At 35.2% G+C, this 8750-nt stretch overlaps 1 protein-coding gene across 1 annotated transcript; it reads right to left on the bottom strand.

The window, feature by feature from the left end:
- Window positions 1-2867: 2867 nt before the first annotated feature.
- Window positions 2868-8387, bottom strand: rlbp1a (retinaldehyde binding protein 1a). The gene is made up of 8 exons (XM_058076876.2): window positions 8328-8387; window positions 8144-8185; window positions 7827-7955; window positions 6267-6471; window positions 5671-5849; window positions 4445-4603; window positions 3102-3212; window positions 2868-3016 (listed from the first exon to the last, which is right to left on the bottom strand). The coding sequence occupies exons 2-8, from the start codon at window positions 8150-8152 to the stop codon at window positions 2870-2872; spliced, it is 939 nt and encodes a 312-aa protein (XP_057932859.2). The 5' UTR covers window positions 8153-8185; window positions 8328-8387; the 3' UTR covers window positions 2868-2869.
- Window positions 8388-8750: the final 363 nt, after the last annotated feature.

Here is an 8750-nt window from a genome sequence, read left to right as displayed (position 1 = left end):
TTATCTGAAAATAAAGTTGAATATTCTGTATTATTCTCATAATATAAAAAAAAATTATTTAAATAATAACAATAATATTTAATATTCTATTTTTTCTGATAAATGTACAACTTTTTTTCTTGCAGATATACGTGTAAAATTTTGTATATTCTCTGAAAATTCTGACATTTTTGAAAATGTACTTTATTCTTGTAAACGTTCCACTTTTTGTGCAAAAATAAGTAAATAAATAAGTCATTTTTTTTATAATTTTTACATTTACAAGAAAATATATAATCCATAAAGTCAGAATTAACAATGAGAAAAAAAGTTATACATTGATTATTTTATTCTCGTAAATGTCAAACTTTTTTTGTTAAAATCTCAAAATGTCATAAATGTATGCCTTTTATTTTCATAATATTACAAAGTCTTTAATTCTGATAAATTTATGGCTTTTTTGACTAATATTCTGACTTTTTTTTCTTTGAAATGTACTTTATTCTCGTAAATGTATAACTTTATTTTTGTGCAAGAATCAAGTAAATAAATAATAAAATAAATATTACTTATTATTATTGTAATATTACAAGTTCTTATACATTTTGAGTACAAAATTGTAGCAAATTATCGGACATTTACGTGAACTTTGGCCTTGAGCAAGTATGATTTTTTTTTTAATTTTTCGTAAACTTTGTTGTCATAAATTTGCGACCTTATTCTCGACATGTCAGATTATTATTCTTTTATTAAACGTGACCCTAATACTTTGTTTGAATTGCTAAAAGTATACCTCCAAAGTTGGAATGGACATCATTGGGTTAGCTGTGCAGTTTTGTTATTTTTCATATTTCATATTTTCACAAATTGATGTGAAGATGACCAAAAAGGTGCACATACTATTTTCTCATGTGGGGTATTTTTTTTATCGTTTTTTTGGGGGGTTTGTTTTTCAAAAGTCATTATAAGGAACCATGGTTATTATATTCAAAAATAAATTCTGTTGAAAGAAAGAAAATTTTGTTATGAATTTCTAATGTTCACATCAATACTGAACACCAAATCTTTACTCTTCTTCTCCTCCAATGAAATGAAATCAAAGCATTTCATACAATCGGCATTGAAAGTGAATGGATGGGTGCTGCAATGCTGCTTTTGTCCACTAGAGGGAGCCAGAGAAAAGATAACATCATTGAAGCGCTCTAACAGGCACCAGTTAATGCTTTGTTTGGACGCAATTGCATTATTGAAAAACGTTAGAAAAGTGACAAAATACTACTACTAAATAATATTAATAATGAATAATATTAATAATGAATAATAATTCTAATAATCAATTATTTAAAAATGTATAAATTAAACTAATAATAATAATTTTTAATAATAAAAAATAGAGTTACAATGCCATCTACTGGACGGAGTCTGAATGACAACCTGCATTCAGTGCTGTTATTTGCAGCTACAAACAATTTATGGGACACATGGTGGTGGTGGGGGGGGGGGCCTTCATGCAGGCTATTGAGAATACCAATTAGTGTCAGAAAGGGGATTTTTTTTATTCATGAAAAATAGTTAAAAATGAAAGGAGCATGTTTTTATAATGACCTGAAGAATGCAATATGGACACATTGGTGGGGGGGGGGGTTTATGCAGATGGTTTGAAATACAAATTGGTGTCAGAAAGTGGATTATTTTAAATTAATGCAAAGTAGTTTAAAATTTAAGCAGGATGTTTAATTCAATGTAATTTAATTTAATTCTAAAAGTCATTTTGATTATTTTTGTTTATTTAAGTTTTATTTAATTCATTTTAATTTTGCATTTGTTTTCAATCATTTTACACTTTTATTTAAGGCATCTTAAAGGCATTTGTTTTTATTTGTTTATTTCAATTTCTTGCTATTTATCATTTTGTATTTATTACATGTTTGAATTTCTTTGAATTATTTTCACTTTATATTAAAATAATTTTACATTTTTATGTAAATTTAATTTAATTTAATTTAATTTAATTTAATTTAATTTAATTTAATTTAATTTAATTTAATTTAATTTAATTTAATTTAATTTAATTTAATTTAATTTAATTTAATTAATGCAAAGTAGTTAACAATTGAAGCAGGATGTTTAATTCAATGTAATTTAATTTAATTCTAAAAGTAATTTTGATTATTTTTGTTTATTTAAGTCTTATTTAATTCATTTAAAATTTGCATTTGCTTTCAATCATTTTACACTTTTATTTAAGGCATCTTAAAGGCATTTGTTTTTATTTGTTTATTTTAATTTCTTGCTATTTATCATTTTGTATTTATTACATGTTTGAATTTCTTTGAATTATTTTCACTTTATATTAAAATAATTTTACATTTTTTATGTAAATTAAATTAAATTAAATTAAATTAAATTAAATTAAATTAAATTAAATTAAATTAAATTAAATTAAATTAAATTAAATTAAATTAAATTAAATTAAATAATGATCTGAACAATATGGGGTGGGGCACTTCATGCAAGTGGTTTGGAACACCAGTTGGTGTCAGAAAGGGGATAAAAAAAGAGGATTTCTTTTTAAAAATGACTGAAATATATTTATTATAACGATGTGAGTAACGTAAGAAAGACTAGTATTTTCTTCAATTCAATTCAAGTTTAATTGCGTTTTAACATGTGATAAAAATCCAGAAATTGAATCGTTTTTTTAATTTTTAGCACACATCAGACACGAAAAATGATCGTTTTCTAAAGCAAACACCAAAACAAAAAGCGCATCCCGACCACAAATCAGACTTTGTTTGCATATTCTACCTGGCAACCAATTTCTGCTTTCTACTTCTAAAGTATGTCAGTAGGTGGCGCTACGGCTTCAAAATTCTTTTCAGGATTCTTTTCAGAGAGCCGTGTCTTCGGAGCCGAAGATCCTGGCGGCGATGGCCCGGCAGTCGGCCACGCAACCTTTCCCGTCGAAATCAACCGGCAGGATGTCGGCGTCAAATTCTCTCAAGTAGGCGTCCAGTTCGTCCCCGTGAACAAACACCTGAGGGGAGGGGGAGGAAGTGGTGGTTAATAAACGACCATGGCGGGTCCTCCATCCATCCATCCATCCATCCATCCATCCATACCCGTTCCAGCAGCTTGCTCTTCATGAAGGGCTTGACCACGTTGTACGTGGTGGTGAAGTACCACGGTTGGTGAGTGACGTGGACCGCCTTGAAACGGGCCGGGAAGGAATCCTGCAGAGACGAAGTTTCATTTTCATGGAAATATTTCATTTTTTACTATTACTACTAATAATTAATAATTGTAATAATATGAATAATGAATAAAATTAAGAATGAATATAATTATAATAATCAATAATTAAATAATATAATAATAATAATAATTTTTATTACTTATAATAATTATAATTATTATTTTAATAATTTATGCAGATGGTTTGGAATACAAATTGGTGTCGGAAAGGGGATTATTTTAATTTAATTTAATTTAATTTAATTTAATTTAATTTAATTTAATTTAATTTAATTTAATTTAATTTAATTTAATTTAATTTAATTTAATTTAATTTAATTTAATTTAATTTAATTTAATTTAATTTAATTTAATCCTGCAGAGACTAAGTGTCATTTTCATGGATTTTTTTTCTATTACTACTAATAATGAATAATTGTAATAATATTAATACTGAATAATATTAATACTGAATAATAATTATAATAATAATTAAAAATGTATAAATTAAACTAATAATATTATTATTATTTAATAATTATAATTATTATTATTATTTTAATAATTTATGCAGATGGTTTGGAATACAAATTGGTGTCGGAAAGGGGATTATTTCAAATGTATGCAAAGCGTTTTAATTTAATTTAATTTAATTTAATTTAATTTAATTTAATTTAATTTAATTTAATTTAATTTAATTTAATTTAATTTAATTTAATTTAATTTAATTTAATCCTGCAGAGACAAAGTGTCATTTTCATGGATTTTTTTTTACTATTACTACTAATAATTAATAATTGTAATAATATTAATAATGAATAATATTAATAATGAATAGTAATTATAATAATCAGTAATTAAAAATGTATACATTAAACTAATAATAATAATAATTTAATATGTAAAGTTTTTTTTTTATTTAATTTAATTTAATTTAATCCTGCGAGACGAAGTGTCATTTTCATGGAAAACATTTTTTTTACTATTACTACTAATAATTAATAATTGTAATAATGTTAATAATGAATAATAATTATAATAATCAGTAATTACAAATGTATAAATGAAACTTATAATAATAATAATTTAATATGTAAAGTTTTTTTAATTTAATTTAATTTAATTTAATTTAATTTAATTTAATCCTGTGGAGACGAAGTGTCATTTTCATGAAAAAAAAAAAACGAGAATACTTCAAAAAAATGTTGTGTGTTTGTGTGTTCTACGTGACCTGCAGCATGTCCACCATCTTCTTGAGCTCGGCGGGTTTAATCCCTGAAGCGTGTTGCATGGTGAAGCCCTTAAAGTTCTCGATCAGGACAAAACCGTTGATCTGGGTCTCCTCGTTCTCAAGAAGCTTCTCCAGGATCACACAGTAGGCTCGGAGGATCTGACACACACACACACACACACACACAATTGCTAAAATTCACGTGGACGTCACGAGTTCTAAAAGTCATTTTGATTATTTTTGTTTATTTAAGTTTTATTTAATTCATTTTCATTCATGTATTTGTTTTCAATCATTTTACATTTTTATTTCAGGCATCTTAAAGGCATTTGTTTTTATTTGTTTATTTTAATTTTTTGCTATTTATCATTTTGTATTTATTAGATGTTTGAATTTCTTTGAATTATTTTTACTTTATATTAAAATCATTTTAAAAATTTTTATGTTTTATTTTGTTTTGGGGCTTTTATCTAAGGCACCTTTATTCTTTTTTTTAATTATTTATTATTATTCTTATTATTATAGGAGTATTATTTTATTATTTTTACATTTGTATTATATAATATTAATATAAATAATATTTGTATTATATAATATTGAAGTCCGTTTTATAATATTAATGTAAATAATATTTGTATTATATAATACTGAAGTCAGTTTTAGTATTCTAGTATTTTTTACTTTATTAAATAATTTTATATTTGAATTTATTTTTATTACTTTAAGTCTGTTTATTTTCTAATTTTTTTTGCTTTTATTGAAATCATTTTTAAAAATTTATTTATTTATTAATTTGTTGTCGTTTTTATTTGTTACACTTGTCATTTATATGATAAATTTATTGATTTAAATTTATAATCATTATTATTTTACACTTTTTTTTGTTATTTTTTTCATTATTTTTTATTCTTTTATTTCAGGTCATTTCTAACTAATTAATTCATTTAATCAGGTTTTTATAAATTATTTGGTTTTAATTCAGGCATCTTGATATTTAATATTTTTATTTAGGTTATTTTTAATTTGTTTAATTTATATGTTTTAAATATGTATTATTATTATTATTATTATTATTTAAACATTATTTAAGTCATTATTAATTGTGTTATTTTAGCTGCTTTTATTCAAGTCGTTTTGTTTTCATGATGGCTGTTGTCATGATGATTAATTATGATTAATTATGATGATTAATTATGATGATTAATGATTCGATTCATCTCCTCCACCTCATCGAAGGTGATCTCCTCCAGGTCCCAGTTCTCGATGTTAAAGAGCAGGACCACACGGCCGTACTTGTCCCTGCTGGGCAGCACCACGGGGTAGCCCGCCTCGATGGTGCTGCGGACCGCCTCGGGGGTCAAGTTCTCGAAAAGCTCGGGGTACTCCTTCCTGAAGCGAACGTAACCTAAAACACATATGACAGCGTATATAAATATATGTAATATAGCGACTATATTGGGTAATATGAGTGTCAAGATGACTATAGGGGTGTTATTTCATGCCTAGAGGGCTCTAATAATGTTAAAATTGTATTTAATGGCTTTTCTGGACGCCCCAATCCGAAAAGATTCCAGTTCCCAGGAGAAGCAGCAGGAGTTGAGCGTAAAATTGTGAACTTGTTGTCCCGGTTTTGGACACAAAGGGGGCCTTTGTGAGGGTCCCATTAAAGCCCCCAATTAACAAACACACGGGTCCCTGTCCCACCGTGGACTCGCATGTGCGCTTAAGTGGAGCACAAAGGAGGCCCAAGCGGAACTCAAACATGCAGAAATGCTAAAATAATACTGCGGGCGATACGTAACGATACGTAACGATACGTTACCCTTCATGAGCTCGTGGGCTCGGACGACATCAAACTTGCGGGCTCTGAGGAAACGTAGCATCAGGGAGTCCGGCTTGTCCCCGAAACGCTCCAGGACCAGCTTGGCCAGGTCGTCGCCATCGCCCGCCCTGTCCTTCATGGTGGCCCGAAGGTCTTTGATGGACGACGCCCTCCTTTCCTCCGTCTCGTGAAGCTCATCCTTGGCCTTCGCCGTCACAGGAAACACTCTCTCACCGATTTATTGGTTCAAAAATATACAGTATATATTACAGTATAAATTATATTATAGTATAAATAAAAAAAATATCTAATTCGTAATGTAAACATGGATAATAGGACAAGTAAAATGTACCTTGAACGCACCATAGTTGCAGTACATACATCCATGGTGAGTACTGTGGGTACATCTATTACCCGGAACCTTCCCCCAAGTGAAAAGCGGACGTCATTCGGCCGCTGGTGGCCCCCGTACGGCCCCTGGTGGCCCCCGTACAGCCCTTGTACGGCCCCCGGTGGCCTCCGTACGGCCCCTGGTGGCCCCCGTACAGCCCTTGTACGGCCCCCGGTGGCCTCCGTACGGCCCCTGGTGGCCCCCGTACAGCCCTTGTACGGCCCCTGGTGGCCCCCGTACACCCCCTAGTGGCCCCTGGTGGCCCCCGTACGCCCCCTAGTGGCCCCCGTACGGCCCCCAGTGGCCCCGCACGGCCCCTGGTGGCCCCCATACACACCCTGCACAGCCCCTGTACAGCCCCTAGTGGCCCCCATACGGCCCCTGGTGGCCCCCGCACGGCCCCTAGTGGTCCTGCACGGCCTCTGGTGGCCCCCGTACGGCCCCTAGTGGCCCCCGTACTGCCCCTGGGGACCCCTGGTGGCCCCCGTACAGCCCTTGTACGGCCCCTGGTGGCCCGCGTACAGCCCTTGTACGGCCCCTGGTGGCCCCCGTACACCCCCTAGTGGCCCCTGGTGGCCCCCATACGACCCCTAGTGGCCCCCGTACGGCCCCCAGTGGCCCCGCACGGCCCCTGGTGGCCCCCATACACACCCCGTACAGCCCCTGTACAGCCCCCATACGGCCCCTGGTGGCCCCCGTACAGCCCCTAGTGGTCCTGCACGGCCTCTGGTGGCCCCCGTACGGCCCCTGGTGGCCCCTGTACTGCCCCTGGGGACCCCTGTAGGGCCCCTAGTGGCTCCCGTACAGCCCTTGTACGGTCCCTGGTGGCCCCCGTATACACCCCGTACGGCCCCTGGTGGCCCCTGTGCAGTCCCTAGTGGCCCCCGTAGAGCCCCTGGTGGCCCACGTATGGCCCCTGGTGGCCCCCGTACGGCCCCTGGACAGCCTGTAGTGGCCCCCGTACAGCCCCTGGTGGCCCATGTATGGCCCCTGGTGGCCCCCGTACTGCCCCTGGGGACCCCCATAGGGCTCCTGGTGGCCCCCGTAAAGCCCTTGTTCCTGGTCGCCCCCGTATGGCCCCTGTACGCATCCCATACAGCCCCTAGTGGCCCCTGGTGGCCCCCGTACGGCCCTGGGTGGCCCCTGTACCGCCCCTGGTGGCCACTTACCTTTTGAGCAGTGTGTCCTGGCATTTTGTGGCACGGCCCGAACACGGGTCCGTGGTCCTTCACCGTCAGATGCTCCAGCTTGGACCTCATGGCCTGCTCCTCTTCTGACACCATACGGAAAGATCCGGTCTGTGTGACGGAGGTGCGCTTTGTTATGTACAGTAATGTGCAGTAATGCTTCAAAGTCCCCAAGTGGCGCCAACCCTTAATCTGCTTCACGTGACCGCAAAAGCACATTTTTAACAACCAAAAAAAAACACCTTCAGGGTCCATCCTGGAGCCAAACATCTTGAGGTGATTTAAGTGGTTCAACTTACAGCAGCCATGTTGGAGGGGGTGGGGGTCTCACGGCAGCTTGGCTGTGGAGACAACACCAAGATGTCACGTGTCAGATGTCAGTTTGATGGTCGTAGGTAGGTAGGTAGGTGGGTAGGAAGGTAGGTAGGAAGGGTAGGTAGGAAGGGTAGGTAGGTAGGTAGCAGGCGCTGTCCATAGGCTTACCTTCTCTGTAGAGCGGAGCGGCGTGGAGTGGAGGCTGAGAGGAATGCACAAGGAAGCTTCCACAGGAGGACAGAGGACCAGGAGGGAGGGGGTGGAGTCATCACTTCATCACACAGTGGGGGGGGGGACCACCGCTCATTTGCATAATGCATCATGAGGGAGGAGCTAGCATTTTTCTTTTCAATCAATCACGACGAGAAAGTTGTCCATTTACGACAATAAAGTTGTAAATTTACAAGAAAACATACAAATATTATAAGAATAAAGCCGTAAATTTGCAAGAGAAAAAGTAAAAAAAAAAAACGACAAGAATAAAGTCATAAATTTACTGAAAAAGTGGTAAATTGACGTGAAAAACGTAATACATTTCTCAGAAAAAGTACATTTACAAGAATAAAGTCACACATTTATGAGACAAAAATG

This window comes from Doryrhamphus excisus, linkage group LG1 (genome assembly GCF_037039965.1).
Source record: "Doryrhamphus excisus strain RoL-2023G ecotype Guam linkage group LG1, RoL_Dexc_Guam_v1.1, whole genome shotgun sequence".
Taxonomy (NCBI): Eukaryota; Metazoa; Chordata; class Actinopteri; order Syngnathiformes; family Syngnathidae; genus Doryrhamphus; species Doryrhamphus excisus.
This window is presented reverse-complemented; position numbering and strand designations above follow the sequence as displayed.

Excerpts from the sequence above, each read along its gene's own strand:
- rlbp1a (XM_058076876.2), bottom strand. Across the intron at positions 4,604-5,670 it reads AGGAGATCACCTTCGATGAG|ATCCTCCGAGCCTACTGTGT; the intron begins GTGGAGGAGATG and ends TGTGTGTGTCAG. Across the intron at positions 3,213-4,444 it reads AGATGGTGGACATGCTGCAG|GATTCCTTCCCGGCCCGTTT; the intron begins GTCACGTAGAAC and ends TCGTCTCTGCAG.